Here is a 24767-nt window from a genome sequence, read left to right on the forward strand (position 1 = left end):
CCAACAATGGTACCGTATTTGAATAAGAAGGAGCGTATCAAAGTTCCGTGAGACTCGTGGGCTCAGAAGTGAGTTATTTACCTTGAAAGGTACCTTGGCGTATGAAAGTAAGAAGTGAGTTATTTACCTTGAAAGGAGCCTGTCCAAGGGTAAGGTTCCTTAACGTTGAAGATTTGAGGTTGAGGGATTTAAGCTTTGGACATTGGTCGGGCAAATGAAGTTCAAAAGAATCAAATTTTGTAAGAGTTAGTATCTCGAGATAGGAAGTCTGCCCGTGGTTAAGGATCCTCAGTTTTGAAGATTCAAGGTGAATGGATTTGAGCTTTGGACATTGGAAGGGAATGTGAATCTCTACCAAATTATAACAACAATTAAGGGTTAACGTCTCAAGATCTGGGGTCGGCCCAAGGTTTAAGACTCTCAAGGTTGAGCACGCGAGATTCAAGTACTTGAGTTTTGGAAATCCATTGGGGATATAAAACTCAACCATATCATAACAGTCTGCAAGAGCTAATTTTTCAAGGTTCGGAATGAGCTCAAAGTCAAAGGTCACAAATTTTGACAATCCGAGGTTAACATATCTGAGTTTGTTAAGAGCCTATGATAAGACATCTATTTTTAGAAAAAAACAATAATAATATGAATATAGGTGTACGTAAGGATGTATAGATAGCATTTAAATAATCATGATCTTACCTTTCTTTCTCCTTCTTCCCAAAGTCGTAAAGTATTGCTTCCAATCATTTGCAGTGTAACAAGATTATTTGCCGAAAATGTAAAGGGTAAGCATTCAAAGGGGTAATAATCCCAACTAAGATATTGTAAACTATTTGGAGAGTATTGGCCACATTTGTCAAATTTCCAACTGCTCCGATCACGCTGACTATAATCAAGTTAATGCTCCACGTAAAGAAATCGAAGGGCCTGTTTACTTTTTTTCACATTAAGTCCATTATGAATATAGATGGCAGTATATATATGGACGACTATATGTAATAATCAGTGAAATGATGAATGTTGTTTACTTTTTATGCTGAATAAAAAGTCTGAATGGCAAAATTGACTACTTTACCCCTTACTTTTATTGTTATTTTTTTAGTATATAAAAAAGCTTTCACCTGCTTGTTTTATTATTATCTCATAAAAAATACTCCATAAATAATACTCCTACTGTAAATATAAATAAGTAATAATAATTATACAAGTAACGCTGATCATAAGCAATTAAACAACAATAATTGTAAAAGAAAAAACATGAAATCCAGAATGTTCCTCCATCATTTTTACCTCTAAAATTGAATACAAGAGTTCACAATTCATTTTTTACATAATAATTTCAAACAAAATACAGATATAGAAATATCAACATAACAACGTTCTTGTTGTTCTTCCAATACTATAATTATTGATGATTTGTTCATAAAAGCGTTGGTCGCCGGAACCGTGGCGGTCGCCGGAACCGTGACGGTCGACGAAATCATGGCGGTCAACGGAAACATGGCGGTGGTCACCGGAGTATTAAGTGAAGGTTGTTTGATGATCTGTTGATTATGCATATAATAATAATAATTCTAGAAGATGGGAAGAAGATAGAAAGAAGATAGAAAAAGAGAATAAAGTGGGCGGGTAGTTGTGGAAATATGAGGTGCTATATGGATACTAGTGTGGTTTTTGGCCTGACCGAAACAAGCTTCTATGTAGACAATATTAATGATTAAGGTGTAAGTAAACAACTTCAAATTTGACCGAATAATCATATGGCTCAACACATCCCATTAAGTCATAAATAAATAAACAGGCCCTAAGTCCCTTCATGTTTCGAAAACCTCTCACTAGATTTTCGAGATCAAATTTCTCCTCTGTGTCTATATTGATGCCTCTTGTTGTTTTAGTGCCCTGTAATATAAAAAGTGATGATTATAAAATAAATTTGTTTCATAACAAATGAAGATGAGTTAGCTATCTTCACCTTAGTAACACACTTGATTCTTAATTACCTGGTCATTGGACAATATATCTTTAATTTCTTCTTTAATCCACAATCGACTATGTCCCCAAGGCTCATAACTCATAAGGGTGTAAACTACGAACAATATTCTTGCCCATTTCTTCTATATGGTCATGCATGTTCAAGAGATTACAATTACCCGTATTTATGAGTGATTTTTGCTCAAGAACTCTTAACCCAATTCTAGCATTAAATCCTTGACTTTCAAGTGCTTCGATTGCGACCTCTTTGTGCCAACCTTTAAGTAAGCACACAACATCTAGGAATATTTCTTTGTAGTCATCTTCTAAACCTATATAGCTTATTTCCAGTTTATCAATAGTTTCTTTCAACGGAATTGATTTTAACCTTTTTAACGCATCTATCCATTCATGATTATCTTTACCACGAAGAAACGAACCCAAAACCTTGATCGTTAGAGGAAGACCATCAGCATAATGTACAACTTTTTCCGATAGGTCTTCATAACCTTGAATTGGAATCTCTCCCTCAAACGCATACCTACTAAAAAGGCATATTGCTTCCTTATTCGATAATATATTGACATTAAGAGTAATTAACTTCACTCCGCGTACTTTGAGCACTTCCGCATCTCTTGTTGTAATGATAATTCTGCTTCCCGGCTTAAATGATTCAGGCTCAACTGCAAACTCTTCAAGCTGGTTAATGTGATCTACATCATCTAAAACAACATGAACCCTTATACTAGGCATCCTTCTTTTCATCAGTTTTTTCCCATCATAAACATTGTTTACCTTGATGCCTTCATCTTTGAACACATCCGAAAGGATTTGTTTTTGCAAAGAACTCAAACCATACGAAGATGCTTTTGAAACTTCCCTTACATTGGTAACAAAGCTCTGACCTTCAAAAGTATGAGATATTTTATCAAAAACAGCTCTGGCTAAAGTTGTCTTCCCACTACCTCCCATCCCCTTGATCCCTATAACACGAACATCATCGATACCAATTTCTAATCTTGAAACAACATCCTCGACCCGAGACTCCATGCCTACTAAATTTCCATCATCTGTGCTAGTCCAAAAAGGAAGTAACTCTAGTGAAATCTTTTCAACAATTTCGTTGATAAATTTAGCCTCGTGCCTATACGTTGCAAGAGAGTAAATTATCCATTTAAATTGCTCAAAACCACTACATGATTAATTAATTCAGATCTACACATAATATATGTGTGTGTGTGGCGGAAACAGAAATTTTTTTTCCCCGAGGGTGAAAGCTTTTTTAAAAACGTAGCAACTTTATTTGAGCAAAATATTAAGATTTTGGGGCAAAAATATGGTGATTTTTGGGCAAAATGTGCAGGCTTTTGGGCAAAATATGAAGATTTGAGACAAAATATGAAGGTTTTTGGGCAAAATATGAAAACTTTGGGGCAAAAAAATAAATCCACTAGGGGCAAAATCTAAAAATCCAAAATTTTTACACACAAATCGACTGGGGGCATCTGCCCCCGACCTATGATGTTTCCGGCACTGTGTGTGTATATGTGTATATATATATATATATATATGTGTGTATATGTGTAATTTGGCGTCCTCCCATTGCTTCGTATGAGACTAATAAATAAATTCAAAAAGAAAAATGGAAATATTCGCACTTTCTTTCAAATGCTGGCAATTGCCTCCCCCCCAAAAGGATAGCTGAAAGTGGGGAAAGTAGAGCTACTTACATTGATTTACAACCAAAAAATAAGTTTCAAACATCATTACCTAGCAAGAGGATCAAATTGGTCACGAGATAAGAGGGTTGAGTAAAAATAATCAGAAAAATCTCATTTGTTTACCCGATTGTACATAATATATATGTGTGAATTAATTACCCATTAAAATTGGCATTTAACTCCCAGCCAGACAGATCAGCAGCTTCTTTCAGAGCCCCACTCCATTTCCCAGCAGCTTGTGCATTTACATGTTTGGCAAATGCTTCTCCAACTGTACCTATTTGTTTGCGGACTTCGGTGGGTTCCACATGATAGAAGACAGGGTATGCAGTCTGGTCATGTGCCTTCTGGCACTCCATAATCTTGACAAGCTCATCCAAGCACCAAGACTGCATAATTCTTGGAGAAAACGATTATGTAGAATTTCTAGTCTTGTATGAAATTGATGAGCTCATCACTTATCTTTCTCCGTTGCTTGATCTCTTCATCGTCCTTGTATGTCAGAATGCTTTTTCGCTTAAGAGCAGAATAAAGATGATCTTCAAAGGTTTTACGTGTATCTTCTCCTTTAAACCTTAAAAACACATCATACTTAAAGCTCTTTTGAACTATTGAAGTTGAAGAAGATACCATTATTAAGTAGAAATTGAGAAGTAGGTTTAGACGATTCTATTGTATTTGAGAATAAAAGGATGTTGGGTGAAATTGCAAAGAAACTTCAAAAAGAAAGTGGCCCATTACTCATATGCGTGTTTGAACAACGGCTTCTATTTGTTTGACCTTATCTTATTACAATATTACTTTTATTATTTTCATAATTTTCTTATTTTCTTATTAGACTGTTTGTAACGGATGGAAGTAACGGCGTTACTTGCTGAGGTGTATCGAAAGAAACGCCGTTTTAGGCGGTAACGATGTGTTACTTGAAGGCGTCACTTTGGCGTTTGAGGGAAAGAAACATGGAAAGAAACGGGTGTCACTTGTATTTTTTATTTTTTTTATTAATTTATTATTATTTTTATCCTCTTTTAATACTTAACCCAATTATATTTTAATATATTGTAACGACCCGACTTTTTCGACTTATATTTTTGTGCTCTATACTTTCACGAATCTGCGTATATGTGCATACTGAGCTAGTTTATGCTCTAGGATCTTATTTCATGATAATTACTTTCGTTAATACCTTACAGCGTCTTATTAAGTACTTAATCACTTAACTTGATCCTCGAATGCTTTTATGACTGTTAGTGTCACTTGACGTTTAGAACGAGCTATGTACTTTGTACAAGTTAAACTTTTGTCGTAACTGGAATATTATGACTACGTAAAACTAATTGTTATTTTCTAATGACAATTACTTGGCTATTTAGTTGCTTAATTACGCTTAGTAATTTACTAATGCACACTAGTTAGTCTTAATAGACTCTTTACCTTAATGGACTTAAGCCCACTCTACTCTAGCTATTGGACTTTTAAGTTAGCCCAATTTTAATGGAATTATGACCCATTAAAATGTAAGACAAAAACCCATTTAGATGAGCCAACATACTAGCATTTTTGTTAACCATTACTACATATATTGCATGAGATCCCAACAATAAGCACCACCTTTAGACCACCACCATGCAAAAAGCAAAAGTTGTCCCCCCTTGTCCCCTCCCAACCTATGGCCTAGCTAGTACCACCACCACTATAAATATCAACCTTGGTTCTTCATTTCACACTTGATCTCATTCTCATTTTACACACACTTGCTCTCTAATTTTCTCTCTAGTCTTTCTCACACTAAAATTGTAAGTTCTTAAAGTTTTCTTCTTCTTCTTCTTCTTCTTCTTCTTCTTCTTCTTCTTCTTCTCTTCTTAATCACGACATCATCATCATCATAAGATCAAGTTTTTTAGCTTTTTGATCTTGCTATATTTTGTAGATTCAAACTTTGATTTGAATCCTTCAAGAACATGAAAGATTCAAGCTTTCTAGCTTTGAATCTTCATTACTTTGTTGGATCTAAGTTTTCTAGCTTATGATCTCTTTGTTTTTGTTAAAAGATCAAAACTTGTGTTTATAATCTTCGTGAAACTTGAAGATATAGCTTCTTGCTTTAAAGATCTTCAAGAACATAAAAGATTCAAGCTTTCTAGCTTTGGATCTTCATTACTTTGATGGATCTAAGCTTTATATCTTAAAATTACTTTGTTTTTGTTAAAAGATCAAAACTTGTGTTTATGATCCTCATGAAACTTGAAGATTAGCTTCTTGCTTTAAAGATCTTCAAGAACATAAAAGATTCAAGCTTTCTAGCTTTAAAATCTCATAATTATTGTTAAGGGATCCAAGCTTTCTAGCTTAGGGTTTCATTACTTTGTTTGATCTAAGTTATGTGACTTAAGGTCTTGCTTGATTTGAGTCAAAGTTTGTAGCTTTAATCTTGAATAGAACTTGTATTTGTGTTAAGACTAAAACATGATGTAACCTTGGTTCATCATCCTTCTACAACTCTTAAGTGAGTTGTATTTCTTCTTAGTCTTGACATTGTGTGTTGATGGTTTAAACTTAGTCAAAGTGATGCTAAAACATCAAGAGTTGTACACTTGAGGCTTATACGCATCAAGGATGAGAACCGTGATGAGCATCAAGCACCAAGGAAACCCACCGGAGTACTTGTTTACTGTTTTTGAGGGTCTGCTCAGACTCCTGGGACTTCTAGAAAGTTGATTTTCAGATAGTTCGGTTCGAAAAGATAACTTTTCGTTTAAGACTCGCCTAAATCTGATATACAGATTAGGATTTATAGCCTTCCGAAAATCACTACGGCTTTGTAACGACGTGCTGAAATTTATTACCTACTCGCGCTTGAACCGTCGCCACAGTCAAACGACATCCAGTTAGGATCTGAAAATTTGACAGCAGTAAGAGGACTCACATACGGAGCCTTGGCCACTGACCACGCATCTTTTCAGTTTGTATAGAGGTCGTAGCAGCTGTCCGAAGTCAGCCCTTTGTTTCGATCTATATTCTTGTTGAAGAATTACTTTATCTTTTACGAATCATGATGACGATGATGATAGTTAAGGCTTAATTTATTCACTTTTAAACTTTTGGGGACAATTTACTGACTTAGTAACTATTGACTTAGGTTGAGCACCTTTTGGATCGACCAACTTACTTGTTTGGACCGACTTACTACTTGCTTACATTTTCGTATCGATTTTACCGCACATTCACTGTGAGTTATAGCTCCCTTTCTACTTTACTATTTTTGGGACTGAGAGTACATGCACTTTTTATGTTTTACTTACTTGACATGAGTACTTAAACTTTATATATGTGTGGGTTATATAACGGCATAAACTTTCCCCTTAGCACGGTAACGTTTAACTATTGGTTTTTGAACAGGTAGACGCGAATCTTAGATATGGATTCATAGGGTTTGACACCCCCACTCGGGCTAGTCGAGCTAGCATTTAACGGGTGTTTAATACTTCGAGAACATACGCACTCGCCAGGTGTACTTTTAGTGGGTGATATTTATTTTACGTTAAGTTGGTTACCGGGTGCCCACGGGTAAGCATATACTTTATCATACTGATTTGAAATACTGATTTGAAATGCTGATTTGAAGCACTGAAATCTCGTGGTCTACATTACATTACTGATTACAATCAAACTATAGCTCACCAACATTCGTGTTGACATTTTTAAGCATGTATTTCTCAGGTGCTTAGACGTTGTTGCTTCCGCTGTTAGACTTGCTGTTATAGCCTTGGTGTTATAGACTTGCTGTTACAGACTCGCTGTGTTATACTTCTGCTGCATTGTTTAGAGATGTCTCAATCATGGAACTTTTACTTTGCATTCACAACTCATGTTACATTTGAACAACGGTTTTGTAATGACCTTTGTGTCACGTACTTATGTTAATGCTTTCTATTCGTGGAAGCACATTATCTTTTGTAAAACATTTGACGTTAGTAAAGATGTTATCTTTTGTAAAACATTTGACGTTGGTAAAGACGTTACCCTTTGTAAAACAATTGACGTTGGTAAAAACGTTGTCTTTTCATGAATGCAAAACTTGTTTTTAAACAGCATATAGTGTTGTAACCGTGTAATGATCCTGTTGTTGATGATCCGCACACGTTGATTTTGTACGGGGCGTCACACACATCATCACAATACTCCTAACTAACACCAAAAAGAGACACCACCACTACTCCACCCAAAAAAGAAACATGACCAACTCATCAAAAAAGTGCAAAAAGCAAGAAACGCCACAATCGTTACAAATGGTCTTACATATTCAACATTTACTAACAACCAAAGAAAAAAGTAGAAAACAACCAAAAAAAAGGTATGAAGAGTGTCAACTGACGTCATGCTGATATACTCAACTTTTTTATTTTTAATTTTAACCTTTTTACACATTTCAATTTATTTCTTTTCCTTCTATTTTTTTATTTTTTTTTATTTTTAACAATCGAATTTAGCATTCATACCTTTACTAACAACCAAAAATTGTGATCATGTCAGGTGACGTCGTGTTGACATCATCAACTTTTTTTTAACCTTGGGGTTTTTACACATATATTGTTATAATTCAGTAGGCTTATAACTACCTTTAATGGTTATAAGAACAAAGAGAGAAAAAGAGAGAAGAATGAGAGAAGAAATATTGATATTGATATTTCAAGAGAAATGGTGCACCTTAAATGGTTACCATACATGTCTATTTATAGTATAAAATATTACTATGCAAGAAATATAATAATAATAAAATTAACATCCAATCTAGATATTTTATAACACAATCTAGATATTTTATAACACTCCCCCTTGGATGACAATTTTATTAGAGAATAACTAGTACTGCCTCGTTAAAAACCTTGCTAAAGAAAATTCATTGGGATAAAACTTTAGCTAAGGGAAAAAGAGTGCAGCATAAAGTTGACTCCCCCTCAAGTAGGCAACGCCTGAGTTGTTACATCTTCTGAACATGCCTCATGCCAATATTATGAACGTGTGTTCTGAAAATAGCAGTTAGCAGTGCTTTGGTATAAAGATCAGCAGAGTTGTTGATTGAACGTATCTCATTTTAATCTGGTTGTCTTTTACGATATCTTGAGTATATGAGAAAAATCTGAGGTTTTCATCTGAAACTGTATCATCTAAATCTTTTATGTACAAGTTTGGCCCTCGTGATTTGTCTACAGTCTCCTTCATGGTTTGTTCAAACCGTTGTTTCAGTTCCTATTCCCTTTCAGTCTTTTTCTGAGCCTTACCAATATACCATTATTTTCCATAAAACTTATGACCGTTAAGACCGTTTATAGCTTTAGCGCCTCGTCAGCATTTATGTTTTGTTCTGTCATTTTTGATACTCTTCTTTCATTTGTATTATGTAAGCTGTATTATCTTCATAGATAGTTGTTACGCTTTTATAGCGTTCTAGTCCACAAGAATCAATAATGATTTGTATCATTGATCTTAACTAAAATCATTCCCGAGTAGCTTCATGTAATGCAATCACTTCGGCATGATTTGATGATGTTGCAACAAGTGTTTGTTTTGAGAACGTCATGATATTGCGGTGCCTCCATTTAGGAATACATATCCAGTTTGAGATTTAGCTTTATGTAGATCGGATAAATAATCTGCATCTGTATAACCAAACAAATCTTGTTTCGAGTTGTTAGAATAAAATAATTATAAATCAGTAGTTTCCCGAAGGTATCAAACTATTTGTTTGATCCCATTCCAATGTCTTTTGGTAGGGGCTGAGCTGAACCTTGTCAACAAATTAACTGCAAAAGAAATGTCAGATCTTGTATAATCTATAAGATACATAAGAACCTCAATTGCACTAAAATATAGAACTTCCGATCTGTTAAAATTTTCATGATCTTCGCAGGGATGAAATAGATCAGTGTCAATATTGAGTGATCTAACAACAATGAGTTTGTCTTTAAAAAAAAATGTTTTAAAATCTTTTCGGTATAAGTTGTTTGATGTACAAGTAAACCATTAGGCATATGCTCAATTTGCAATCCAAGGTAATACTTGGTTTTTTCAAGATCTTTCATTTCAAAATAATTCTTTAGAAGTTGAATGATTTCATAGATCTCTTTATTTGTTCATATGATGTTAAGAACATTGACATAAACAACTACGATCTCATATCCGAACATTGTTTTTATAAAACATACGTGCAAAATAAGTTTATATTTATACCCTTTTTTTTTATCAAGTAGTCATTTAATCGGTTATACCACATACGTCCCGTTTGTATAAACCCACTTAGAAATCTTTGTGATTTAATGGAATATATTCCCTTGGGTTTTACATTAGATGCTTATGATACCTTAACCCTTTAGGTATATTCATATATATCACTATTAAGTGATCCATACAGATAAGTAGTAACAACATTCATGAGATGCATTTAAATAACTACCAGGTTGATTAAGTATCTAATAAGTAATTGTATCCATTACAGGAGGATAATTTTTCCTCCTAATTCATTTCTGGTCTTTGTGGGAAATATTGAGTTACAAGTCTAGTTTTGCCTTGTAACTTCATTTGCACATTTCTTTTCGGATAAAAATTCATTTGTATCCCATACGTTTCACATCTTTAAAAGTGATAACGATTGATCCGAAAACTTTTCTTTTATCGAGCGATTCTAATTCAGCTCTTATTGCTCCTTTCCATTGAGCTCAATCATGTCCATTTTGTATATTCAATGACAGATTTTAGTTCCAGATCATCATCTTTATTCATGATGTCATTGTAACATTATATGAAAATATCTCATAGAGATTTTAGTTTCATTTCGGTTCCATAATATTGCATAATTTATCGCAATTTTAGTATTTACATTTATCAATATCCTCTACAGAAGGAATATTGATTTGTGGTTCTTCTTGAACACTTTCTCTTACCTCATTATCAGCTGATTTTCTTTTTCGAGGATTTTTATCTTCGGAACCAATTGATCTTCCACGTTTGATGCGTGGCAAAGACTCAACAGTGACATTATTGCCAGCTTTTGGAATTTCAGTTCGAGCTGGAGCATTTATCGCTGGTATATATGATTTAGTCACTTTTTTATATCTGTAAATGCATAAAGTAATTAATTTGCAAGTTCTTGCATATGCATTATTTTTGAACTTTCGTTTCACATTCTTTTGTGCGAGTTCAATATACCTTAATTGATGTTCACATCATGAAGCATCATTTTATTTTTTATTTTTATTTCTCCCCCTAATCTAGGGAACAATGTTTTATTAAAATGACAATCAGCAAAACGTGCTGTAAAAACATCACCCATCATGGGTTCAATATATCTTATGATTGAAGATGTTTTATATCCAAAATATATTATCATCTTTCTTTGAAGAACCATTTTATTGTGTTGTGGTGATACAATTGGAACATACACTGCACAACCAATGTTTTAATGTAGAAAATATTTGGCTCTTGGCCAAAATCAAGTATTAAGTGAAAATATTTACGACTTCCACATGGTATAATGCGAATTAATGTCGCAGCATGTAAATTTACATGTCCACATATAAATATTGAGAGATTTGTACTCATTATCAATTGTCTAGTTATTAGCTGTAAGCGTTTATCTATTGATTCAGCTAAACCAATTTTGTGTATGCACATGAGCAACTGGATGTTCAACAACAATCCCTGTAGATATATAATGATCATTAAATGCTTGAGATATTAACTCACCAGCATTATCAAGTCTTATCCTTTTAATGGTGTAATCAGAATAATGTGTTCTCAATTTAATAATTTGTGCAAGAAACTTTGCAAATGCCATATTACGGCTTGATAACATACAAATATGAGACCATCCGCTAGATGCGTCTATTAGAACCATGAAATATCAAAATGGTTCACATGATGGATGAATTGGTTCATATATCTTACCTTGAATTCTTTCAAGAAACATTTGTGATTCTTTTTCACAATATACTTTTCATTAATCACCATATGTGCTTTCCATTAATCACCATATGTGTTTTTTTTTTTTTTATAAATCACCATATGTGTTTTTTTTTTTTATCATATATCCTTTTCACCATATACGCTTTTAATCATATGCGCTGTGTTTTTCACCATATGCGCTTTTAATCATATGCGATTTTCATCATATGCGTTGTGCTTTTCATCATATTCGCTTTTTATCATATGCGCTTATCATATGCGATGCGCTTTTTATCATATGCGCTTTTTTATGTGAATAGTAAATTAATTAATTTCGTTTTACTATTCATATGAATTAATTTAGATTTACTATTTTGTTAATTGAGTAATATATATATACATCATATACTTGTGACTCCGAAGGCTCAAATGAATTTGACCATATAGTTATACGTTGTACCTTGCACATTAATTTTCAGTAGAAGCTTTAGATGCATATTATTTTCAGTAGAAGCTTTAGATGCACTTTTTTTTTAATCACCAAATACCACAAACACTTTGTTTGCGTTGTTCATAGTCATCAATGAAAACCATTTTCTTTAATTTTATTTTATACAATAAAATTAACGCATCATTATTCTTTTCAAAAACAATAATCTATTGTTATTGTTCACTTGTGCCATGTTTAACAACAAAAGTCAACAACCTCTGTCTTGTTTGTTGTGGCAACCAAAAACAACCTTTGCTTTTGTTACCGAGAATCCAAGACCAAAAAACAATTAATTTTTAATTAATCTTTTATCAAAACCATAAATGATTTTATTGATCTACGTTGATATGGCCATAAAGAATTGACGGCTGACCTACTTTTGTAAGTGTATTTCGGCTATCATCCCGAAAACGCACAACGACCTTTTTTTTTTTTTTTATGAACTATTTGTTTCATATCTAGCTTAGGCAATTATTGTGAACATTTGGTCCCTATAAGAGCATTTATTTTTTAGACTTTTAGTTGATTTGTACTTGTCACAATTAGGGATAACACCCGCGGGTCGTGAATGCGGATCCATTGGATCCATCACCCGTACCCGCGGATTTTTTTTTAAGAGACATCCAATTGAACCCTTGTTCGTTGAAACAATTTGACTATATTTTTACTCCCCATTATTAAACGGGCCATTTTGATGCACACTCTTAAAAAAATAATTTGTTTTTTAAGTTTTATTATTCAACCTCCTTTTTTCAACGGTCACGTTTTTAACAAAACATTTGACAAGTTTGGAAAAAAGTTTTTTATTGATTATCATCAAAAGTTTTCTATTGTCACTCTACTGGATGGAATTATGGCATACAACCAAAATTGCAACCCAACACTACATAAGAACAAAAAGGTTGTTTTTAATTAACATATGTATATGTGTTAAACTCGGAATAATAATAACTTATTTTAGAAAATTAACATAAGACATGTTGAAACATTTTTGTCACATTTAGCTCATCAAGTCTAATACTTATCATTGATAGATTTTATCACGTCTAGGAGATGTTTACTTTTTTCTTGTATTAAGTCCTACTTTCATTTACCTTTGTTTGGAAAAAAGTTTTTTTTTTTACTTTGTTTTCCCCCTTTCTGTAAAACTCATTTAAACACTTTCTTTGTTTTTTTTTTTTTTTAAAAAAAACTTCCTTTTTTTTACGTTACCCGTAAATTATAAATATATAAAAAAAACTTTTTGTTTAAATTTTTTTTCTAGTTTTTAAAAGGCCACTTGACCAATTTTTTAATTCTTTCACAACACCTGATATCGTGATCGTGACCTTTCACCAAAGCAAGAGATATTCTTGATAAACTAAACACGGACTCGTGTTTGAAATTGTCGGCCACAAAAAAATTCATTTGATAAAAGCATATATTTTTTTTTTAGTTATAGAAGGAGACCACTTCATTTTCAATACTTCATTTTTGACAAAAAACTATTCCATTTTACCATCCCTTTTTTTTCTTACTTTAACTTTTAAGATATACTTTTAATAAAAATACAAACTACTTTTTCTTATTTTAACTTTTAAGATTTACTTTTAATAAAAATACAAACTACTTTTTGTATTTTAACTTTTAAGATTTACTTTTAATAAAAGTACAAACTACTTTTTCTTATTTTAACTTTTAAGATTTACTTTTAATAAAAATACAAACTATTTTTTTATTTTAACTTTTAAAATTATAAATTTAAGAATAAACATTAGTATGCATGAAATAAATAATGATTAATTGCATAAGTAATCATAAATGTTAGATAACATATAAAGACCCCGTCGTATTCGTATTGATCGGAATTAATCTCGACCCATGGTACCGTGTTGTCAAATGACGTGTTGCGTACATAAAGTACCGTGTTGTCAAATGACGTGTTGCGTACAATCATGAGGTCTTATTAACATAAATATAAATGTTAGTGAAGTTAATAAGAGTTAGATTACAGAAAATATAATTCAGGTGGTATAACCGACCATATATAACTTAAATAACATAAATATAAATGTTAGTGAAGTTAGTAAAAGTTAGATTACAGAAATATAATTCAGGTGGTATAACCGACCATATATAACTTAAATAACATAAATATAAATATTAGTAGTCCAAAATTTGATATATTCGAGTCTGAAAATTATTAATAATTTCATACCTTGATTAGTGATTCGTGATCGTTTGAGATATCTTTTAATTACACTAAGCTTTTCGTACTGATAACGTGTTATAATTCAGTAGGCTTATAACTACCTTTAATGGTTATAAGAACAAAGAGAGAAAAAGAGAGAAGAATGAGAGAAGAAATATTGATATTGATATTTCAAGAGAAATGGTGCACCTTAAATGGTTACCATACATGTCTATTTATAGTATAAAATATTACTATGCAAGAAATATAATAATAATAAAATTAACATCCAATCTAGATATTTTATAACACAATCTAGATATTTTATAACATATATCAAATTATTATTATTTTCTTCTATTTTTCTCTTCTTTTTCACAATTGAATTTAGCGTGAACAGTGTCACTTGACGTCATACTGACATCATCAACTTTTTTCTAACCTTGGGGTTTTTACACATTTCAATTTATATATTTTCCTTCTATTTTTTCTCTTCTTTTTGACAATTGAATTTAGAAAACTTTCCCAGCCGCAAAGCGAGGCTCCTCAACTCGTATAAATCCAATGTAAGAATATAGTGAACACTAATTGGCGGATAAATCCAGTCGTTTTTTAGTAGATAACTACGTGTAGTTCGAATTCTATAACAACTGCATCAACGGTGAAGTTGTTTGGGGCGACTCATGGTTACTTGAAGGTTGTGGGTTTGTGACACTGACGCTAGTTCTTAAGGATTAAGAATATGGAAACGGTGGTGCTTATAGTTGCGTCATCTTCACCACATTTTGTTTGTAATTATCGTAATCGTCTTTATCATCATCGTTAAGTTGGTGCTAATCATAAATAACTGTTACAATGTTTATATATGATGGATGTAGGGTGGAATATTTTGACATTTGACAATTTTATAAAGTTTACCAGATACCTTGAATGGAGAAACAACTAAAAGAAGGAAAGTAATTAAATACTTTGAACGTTTGAAACGTAATTACAGAGTATATGAAGGTAATATTCAGCACTAACTCTCGTTAGTGATAGTAGGGAAATCTCATAAAAGCCCTTTTGCCCCTTACAATTTAATACATGATCAACGGTATGTATATATGCATGTATAGATACAATCTCTCATGTTCATGTATTTGGTAATCAGATCAATGCACATAGAATTACATTTTTGGTGAGATACAATTAGTATTAATCATTTCATATACAACATTAACACCTACACCCTGCAATGCCACCATCACCATTAAACATCCATCCATCCATCAAGTAGATTAAAAACATAAAAAATAAAAATAATCAATCTATCTTTTATCTTATATATAACAGAAAACCCTACGAGCTAATCTTCATCAGAACTAGAACTGTCCATTCGCCGTCCTACAATTGCCGGAAACAGCCGCTGACGTTGTTCAGCAAACGCTGACTGTTCATTTTTACTTTGAACCTGCACATCGTCGTTTTTATGTGTTCTTGGTGTTCTTACAGGATCACTTTTAACTTCTTTACATACTTTATCTAAAATTATCAAGAAATCGCGAACAATCACGAATAATCTCAGCCCTTCATCTTTACCCGAATTTCCATGAAAATAATCCGCCGTGCTCTTAATCAACGTCATAATTCTCTTCTCTTCTTCAATCATCCACATAATCTCCTTATCAGCGTTCGTTACAAAATTCACTAAAACATTATTAAACCCTTCACCGTTTGCTTCAACCTTCTTCAAATCCGAATTCATAAATTCGCGAGCTTTTACTAAGGCCCGGCCCAATCTTGAAACCAAGCTGGTCAGCCCATCAGCATCAATTATAGCCGCTTTCTTCACGTTTTCGAGCTCACTACTCAAACCCGACACTACTTGCAGCCCGAGTACGCGGTAACGTTCCTCGGTTTCTTCGGAAGTAGAAGAAGTTTCTTTGAGAAGATCGTCGGTTTTGAAACTTTTTGATTCCCGGGTTGTTCTGACAGCTTTTACACCTTCTGACCGAATAATCTCTTGAACCACAAAGTGCAAAAGTGTCGTTTTTCCGTCGATTCCTTTAACGTCTGATAGTTTCAAGAGTGTATCAAGTTTAAACGCTTGTGCACTGCCACGAAAAGTCCCATCGTTCATACGATTCCCAGTTTTCAAAACGGCTTCCAAAAGTTTCAGGAACAATCGGCTTTTTTTAAGTTCGACACACGCAGACTGCAGAGTATTTAATAAATACCAAAAATATTAGCAAAAAACAGTCAAATCTCTTATCCCAAAATTATACTCCCTCCGTCTCAATTTAGTTTAATAGTTCACATAAAATCACACAGTTTAAGTTTAAGAGAGGCCATTATCACATGGTAACTTCTTTTAACTTTACAGTTTTACCCCTATTTTTTACATACCTTTTTGTTTTGCATGCGCAAAGTAATGGTATAATAGAACTTTACCCAATTATTTTTGGATTATGGAAGTGGACTATTAATGGGAAAATTCAAAAAGGAAAACTGGACTATTAAAGTTAGACGGATGGAGTATTTATTAGTCCAACGATTTACCTCTAAAGTTGCAAAGGACTCTTTGATCATCGATTCTTCCTCTTGAAACGTGCACATAAAGAGCAACGATTCTAGTCTTTTGAATGCGAACGGTATTTCAATCAACGTTTTTAAGAACCGTTCTGCGGTTCCTAAATGAGAAATGTCCCCGTTGTACATTCGAAGCTTCTGTTCTTCATCAGTAGTCGGTGCCATTTTTATCAATGTTTGAACAAGTTCTGCAGGCAGCTCATTTCCTAACACAATTTATACAAATTAGAACTTAATCTACGTCTCAAATGACATCACAAATATACCTAAAATCAAGGTTTCAAAAATCGGGGAGTACTTGTTCGGGACTTTTATGAGAGTAATCGGATTGAACTTTTTGTACATTTATACAAAAGTTCAAATTTTTATGTGTAAATATAAAAGAAATCCATAAACATTAACATAAACGTAAATATAACTGTCTAGAAACATAAACATAATCTTCATTTGTTCAAGAACTCTAAAATATTAACTTAAACTCATATTAAAATGTTAATCGATATTAGCTTTGACTGACTTAATCCGACTTTGACCCACTGACCGATGTTGACCAAGTGACCAACTAATTACTCAGATTTTGGAAAATCAGATTGTCTGGTTCCTAAAAAGGAGTAATCGGCATTAATCGGGGAGTTTTACAATACTGCCTAAAATCTCTTAGGCTAGAAATGACATTTTGACTGCACAATTTTTGTCCATAGATACCACATTTATTATAAAAACAAATCTGTCAAATATGACTGCACAAATTATGTAATTTAGCATTGAACTAATTCTTGAAAAATAGTAGTAAGATTTAACAGATTAATGGGTCAAAGCAGCCACCTCTAATATTCAACTATTTATATACATCCTGTAGAACTAAAAATAAAAGCAGAACTTATTAGAAAGAGTTACCTTCTTTTAATGCATCACATATTTCTTCAGTTGTGACATTCAGTGCTTTTAGAAGAATAGACAAATTTTGCGCCTTTTTTGGATCGATAATTTGAACATACTGAAAAGTTGGATCTTGAGAATTTTTCCTACTGTGATCATTGCTTTTATCGGCTGCTGCGTTATTATACCCAAATAAAGTTTCAATCATTTCTTCACTGAACCTGTTAATTAACAAACATTTCATATTAAAGAATCTTTCCACAGCTGCGTAAAAATTATAAAGCTAAAAAAAAAGTATATACTTACTGAAAAGATCCCGATTTAATCTGATGCCAAACCATCGATTGATCAGGGTTAGCCATAACCTTATCCCAGAAGAACGGTTTCAGTTTAGCTTTTGAAGCTTCATCACCATTTGAATTACTGGGTCCCGCTGCAAATGGGCGTGGCGGTCTTAGGTTTGCACCTGGTGGCCGAGGAGGAGGTGGACCACCACTTGGTAACAGAGGCGGTCGTGGTCCACCACTTGGTGGTGGCGGCGGGCGGGGACCGCCACTAGGTGGCGGAGGCGGGCGTGGACCGCCGCTTGGTGGCGGTGGCGGGCGGGGACCACTACTTGGCGGTGGAGGGGGCGGTGGACGGGCGGTAGGAGGTTTAGGTGCAGGAGGCGGTACAGGGGGAGGTGGAGCTGTGTTTACGGGCAAGCGTTTGGACGATTCTACCCTTCCTGGAGGAGGGCGTAATGACGATTCTACCCTTCCTGGTGGAAGTTGTAAGGGAATACCTAATGGAATGCTTGAATCCATATTGTGTATATTTGAGTTAGCGTATAGTGCTTCATTTCCCATACTCCCAACTTTGTGCATCGAGTTACTTAAATTGTATGACGGTTTATACGACCCACCTGAAACATACTACTAACTCAATACAACAATAAACAAATAAAGTACGTTCCTTATTACTCTTGTTCAATAAACATGAACATACAACAGATAAATATAATTCACAAATCATGATATATAGAGTATATACATACCATTTATAGAATAATCGCTCATACTCAAGCTAAGAAGAGGCCTTTCATCATTTTGCCCCCGACGTTTACCACATGTTCGAGTATAACAACAAAAGATCAACGCAGCAAGAAAAAACGTTGTGGTTGCAGTAGTAACAACAGCAATAATAATCTTCTTATGTGTATCATTATTTCCATTATTCGACTGTTGATTTGCACTCGAACCAATAGGTGCTTCTGTAGCCTCACCCGAACCAGGATCACGAGGCAATACAGGAAAAAATGGTGCACTCGGTGGCACCATAAAACTTGGAGCCGCACTAGGACTAGGACCAGGACTAGGGCTAGGGCTAGGACTAAAGCCAGGACTAGGTGCAGGTGCAGGTGCATTTGTTTCGGCTAGCCTACGGGTTCTATGAGATTGATTCGGGTCGAGGGAAAAATAGTGTAAATACTCCATATACCATTTTCTAGGGGGGTTTTCTTGACCCGATTCAGGGAAATTGATACTTTTAACATTTAAGCAATCAAATATGGTTTTCTTGATATGAAGATCATCTAAAGCTAATGAATTTAATCTTTTGTCCTGTTCTAAATGGGTTTCTTGATTGCTACTAAATTCAAGATCTTGAAAAGCTTCCATTAAATGTGTCAATTCTGTTCCGCAATTAGTCCATACTATTGCAGCCTGCAAGCAGCTAACTTTATCAGATCTAAATCACTATATGTATATTTTAAGTAAGACAAGATCAATTTAACATCATAATATTAAACAAAAAAATATGTATTACCGTTTCTTTATCCATTATATCCTCCAAATTGATCAAATTATCAACAGGCGGATACAGGGGATTGTTGTTGGTTCTTGAAACTGCTAATAAAGGGGAAGCTAAAACTATAATTGCTAGAAATGAAACCATTTGAATGCCCATTTTTTATTGAATTTGAAAACCTGATGGGTGTAAGAATAACTATGTTCATCTCACGAAACCATAACTCCAAATATTAAACACAAATACACAAAAAGATCTAATTTTTTTGAGGGCCAAAGTGATGGACTTGATCAAGAATCAAGAAAATGTCAAGAAAGCTTCTGATTGTGACTTTTTTAGTTTTTAATAGTAAAGCCCAAAACCTCAAAATAATTGAAATATTTGAATTAGGCAGATGAAGAAATAATCATGGGGTTGCTAGGGTTGATGTAGTTTGACCAAATATATCCGGTGAGAAAGCACAGAAAGATTGAAGAAGTCTTTTTTGGATCTTGAAAATTTTACTACCGCAAGGCGGTCAGTCAGAATTAACAAAGTTTTTGTTTTTTGATTTGTAAAGTGGAAGTTTTGAATTACAATTACTTCCCCTGGAGTATTGCTGGATTGCCATATTTTGTCATTTAAATGAAAACCTTAAAGATTTTGTTTTTTTATTTAAAAATAACGTATATACTATAAATAAATAAAGGCTTATTAATTGAAAATGTGAAAAAACCGAAAAAAAATAAATAAATTTGTTCACGTTCCAAACTTGAAAAGTTAGTGTTTCTTTGTGATGACTAGGCAAGAAACGTGCGTTTCTTTCCACTGATATTGATACAAGTGGTCTTATTATTTATTTAACCATATAGTTTAAGAAAAAACATACGGAGAAATACTCTACAAAAAATAACAAGGATGAAAGGAGTTTAAATATGTAAAGTGAGCAAAGTTGAAGGATAATAATCGTAATCTACTAGAAAAATGGACTTTTGAGATTGATCGTCTTTTTGAGTCATGAGGACGCGCTTTGTCTAAAAATGAAATTCCACAAACGCGTAATGGGGCCAGGCCAAAGTAGGTGTCCACCCTTGTTTTTGGACTATTGCCACTTTCGGGGGTAAAACGACAACGTATTACATGTGTTTCTAAGACCATCTTTATCTCTGAAGGGGCGTGTTGGCGTGTTGCTGGGTGGGGGTGAGGTGCTTGATGAGCGTGCTAGTAAACTGATAAATAATAGGGTGGAGTGTTAAGTGGCGTGTTGGGTGTTGTGTTAAAATCTGATTGGAAGTTAGGTAAAAAAGGTGATAAAAACTATTTAAAAAATGGGGAAAAATGCAGCACGCTTCCATTCTTCTACGTGCTAGTTGCACGCACGCCACAAGAAAAGCCCTCCAACACGCCTTGTTATGGCGTGTTGGGCAAGTGTTGGGCAACATATACCCCCTAACACGTTGCGATATAGATGGTCTAATTAGAACCCAAACTAGTTTAGAAAGATTTGCATACTGTAAAATAAACAATATTTTCAGGGCAAATTATATAAAAAAGTACTCCCTCCGTCCCATATTAATAGTACACAGACAAAAAATACATAGTTTAAGAAAATGTCATAAAAGTACTGTATTTTCTATTTACTTTCGAGTTTTACCCTTACTTTTTCTTTCTACTTTAATCCTATTCACATACATTAAGGGCATAATAGAACTTAAGTTTCTTATTTTTTTTCTATTTATGGAAGTGGACTATTAATTTGAGACATCTCAAAATGAAATACTAGACTATTAATATGGAACGGATGGAGTAACTATTTTACCTCACTTCTCTATTCTAATCTATTTTACTTTGGGGGATGATTCTCACACACTGTTTTTTGATCCTCACACATCAATTTACTTGAACTCCTCCCTAATAGGGTAAAAGGGTGTGTGAGGATCAAAAAACAGTGTGTGAAAATCATCCCCCTTTTACTTTTTAAGATTTAAATGATTATTTTATCAAAATTTATAAAAAAGAGAAGTGCCGTTAACAAATGTTAACTTTCTCTACCACAATGTCATTTCATGTCATCACCATGTGAGGGTAATATTGTCATTTTACTTGTATCCTAAATCACTTTCAACTTTATCCCTAAAAATGTGAACCCTAAACTTTTTAACCCTAACTTTGTTATCTTTTTCATAACAAATTAATTATTAATTACAATATAACAAACAAAAGAATCATTGTTGGTACCTTATTGAAACACTATCAAAATCTAAGTAAGTCCAGACACAAACAGATTAAAAACAAATCCTAATCAGATCTAAAACATTTTTGCAAATTCAATGGTTTCTACATAAAACTCAACAAACAATGTTTAATTGTTAGTTTTATACGTTTATTATTTTTGAACACGAAAAAAAGCAAAAGAAAAATGACTCGGTTAATATTTTCATTAAGAAATGTTACGTGCAACCAAAATAATGATGGTTATGAGAATAAAAGAAAAATTAGAAACAACTAGTTGTGGATCTCTCGCTTCGCGCCGGAGGCTCCGTTTTGAATGCGAGTTAAAAAAAAGTCTTGATATATTTTGTAAAAAAGAATTTTTTTCGACATCTAACATTGAAGGGTTGTTCCTTTTGTGAAAGTTGTTTCTTTTAGCGTTTTTTTTTTTAAAAAAAGTTAGTTGATCTATTTTGTAAAAAAGAATATTTTTCGACATCTTTTGGTAGCATTGAAGGGTTGTTTCTTTTATGAAAGATCCCTCCTTTATCGTTGAGGAAGAAAATGAAAAAAAAAAAAGTTAGTTGATTTGGGTAAAAAAAAAAAAAATTTCGACATCTTTTAGTAACATTGAAGGGTTGGTTCTTTTATGAGAGTTGCTTCTTTTATCGTTGGAGGCAAAAAAAAAAAGGTGAAATGACGAAAATACACCTGGTTACTATTGGTGAATAGTGGTACAGGTTTTGTCTATTAGATATATAGATAATATTGATCAGATAAATACGTAGATTTTTCTTTTAGTCTATTTAAATGAGTGTATATAGTGTTCTTAACAAATATTATGTAGTCTCTTTCTTAATCTTCTCATCTCATATTCTTTTCACTCATAATTCGAATGACTATTATATTTTAATTCATTCGAACTCTTTTTCTTTTCACTTAAAAAAATTAAGAACGCAAAATAAAATTTTTTAGGGAGTATCACATTATACATATTACCAGTGTTGTAAAAGTCGGCTGATTTGGCCGACGCGTCGGCCGACGCGTCGTTTTTTAGGCATGACCGATGTGTCGTTGCTAAAAAGTCAGTCAAAGGTAAAAAGTTGGTCAAAGTCGGAAAAAGTCGGTCAAAGTCGGAAAACGTCGGTCAAATTCGGAAAAAGTCGGTCAAAGTCGGTCAAAGTCAGTCAGAGTCGGTCAATTTTTATTTTTATTTTTTGTAATATTGTTAATAATTGTTAATTGTTCATGTTATTGTAAATATAGTTTATATTTTAAGATTCAATTTATATAATATTATATATAAATATATATATTTAATAAAACTATTTTAAAAAGTCAACGTTAGTCAACGCTCGTTGCGTCTCCGTTGCGTCACTGTTGCGTCAGACGCGTCGCTTTTTAGGCATGACCGATGCGTCCCCGACTCGCGTCTTTTACAACCTTGCATATTACAATAGAATTTATAACTACTGAGTATAATTTTTAATGGAGTCTTTATCCAATATGAACGGGTAACCTAATTATCGACCCCACATTTTTAATTTCCAATATATTACTTCCTCGCTCTCAATTTCATTGTTCACTATTATTTATTTCATTTTGGATATTATTATTATTATTATTATATTATTATTATTATATTATCTAATAGACAAATTTGGTAAATAGTAATTAGGGTCATTTTCGTCCTCTCACTTTTTTTTTAATTCTAATTAAATTTCACTACACCAACAAAGACCCCACACTTTTTCAAATACTCAAATCGACCCCTCAAAAGGAGGTAAAGTATCAAATAACCATTTTCATAAAAAAATCTTAAATAAACTCCACCCAAATATTCAACGGCTCATATCTTCTCGCTCGCAAAGAGTTAAATTTTTCCGACACCATCGTTAAACTCGAAATAATTTTAGGAACACAATGTCACTAACTATGAAATGTCCCGTTCATATTGATTATAAACGTTCCATATTAATTGATTTCGTTGCGAGGTTTTGACCTCTATATGAGACGTTTTTCAAAGACTGCATTCATTTTTAAAACAACCATAACCTTTATTTTATCAATAAAGGTTTTAAAAACATTACGTAAATTATCAAATAATGATAATCTAAAATATACTGTTTACACACGACCATTACATAATGGTTTACAATAGAAATATATTACATCGACATACGTTTCTTGAATACAGTTTTTACACAATATCATACAAACATGGACTCCAAATCTTGTCCTTATTTTAGTATGCAACAGCGAAAGCTCTTAGTATTCATCTGAGAATAAACATGCTTTAAACGTCAACAAAAATGTTGGTGAGTTATAGGTTTAACCTATATATATCAAATCGTAACAATAGACCACAAGATTTCATATTTCAATACACATCCCATACATAGAGATAAAAATCATTCATATGGTGAACACCTGGTAACCGACATTAACAAGATGCATATATAAGAATATCCCCATCATTCCGGGAAACCCTTCGGATATGATATAAATTTCGAAGTACTAAAGCATCCGGTCTTTGGATGGGGTTTGTTAGGCCCAATAGATCTATCTTTAGGATTCGCGTCAATTAGGGTGTCTGTTCCCTAATTCTTAGATTACCAGACTTAATAAAAAGGGGCATATTCGATTTCGATAATTCAACCATAGAATGTAGTTTCACGTACTTGTGTCTATTTTGTAAATCATTTATAAAACCTGCATGTATTCTCATCCCAAAAATATTAGATTTTAAAAGTGGGACTATAACTCACTTTCACAGATATTTCCTTCCTCGGAAATAAGACTTGGCCACGGATCGATTCACGAACCTATACAAATATGTACATATATATCAAAGTATGATCAAAATATAATTACAACCATTTTTATTATGTTTTAAAGATTTGAGTGTATTAAGTCAGCTGTCCTCGTTAGTAACCTACAACTAGTTGTCCACAGTTAGATGTACAGAAATAAATCGATATATATTATCTTGAATCAATCCACGACCCAGTGTATACACGTCTCAGGCTAGATCACAACTCAAAGTATATAT

At 33.2% G+C, this 24767-nt stretch overlaps 1 protein-coding gene and 1 pseudogene across 1 annotated transcript; both read right to left on the reverse strand.

The window, feature by feature from the left end:
* The window catches only part of LOC139901444 (disease resistance protein RUN1-like), a 44023-nt pseudogene extending 39701 nt beyond the window's left edge, over positions 1–4322 (reverse strand).
* Positions 4323–15426: 11104 nt separating this feature from the next.
* Positions 15427–20021, reverse strand: LOC139897837 (formin-like protein 3). The gene is made up of 6 exons (XM_071880549.1): positions 19544–20021; positions 18774–19440; positions 18044–18641; positions 17756–17958; positions 16829–17064; positions 15427–16484 (listed from the first exon to the last, which is right to left on the reverse strand). Exons 1-6 carry the CDS (start codon positions 19682–19684, stop codon positions 15636–15638), a joined length of 2694 nt encoding a protein of 897 aa, XP_071736650.1. The 5' UTR covers positions 19685–20021; the 3' UTR covers positions 15427–15635.
* Between the last annotated feature and the right edge of the window lie 4746 nt (positions 20022–24767).

The sequence above is a fragment of the Rutidosis leptorrhynchoides genome, chromosome 3 (genome assembly GCF_046630445.1).
Source record: "Rutidosis leptorrhynchoides isolate AG116_Rl617_1_P2 chromosome 3, CSIRO_AGI_Rlap_v1, whole genome shotgun sequence".
NCBI classification, from domain to species: Eukaryota; Viridiplantae; Streptophyta; class Magnoliopsida; order Asterales; family Asteraceae; genus Rutidosis; species Rutidosis leptorrhynchoides.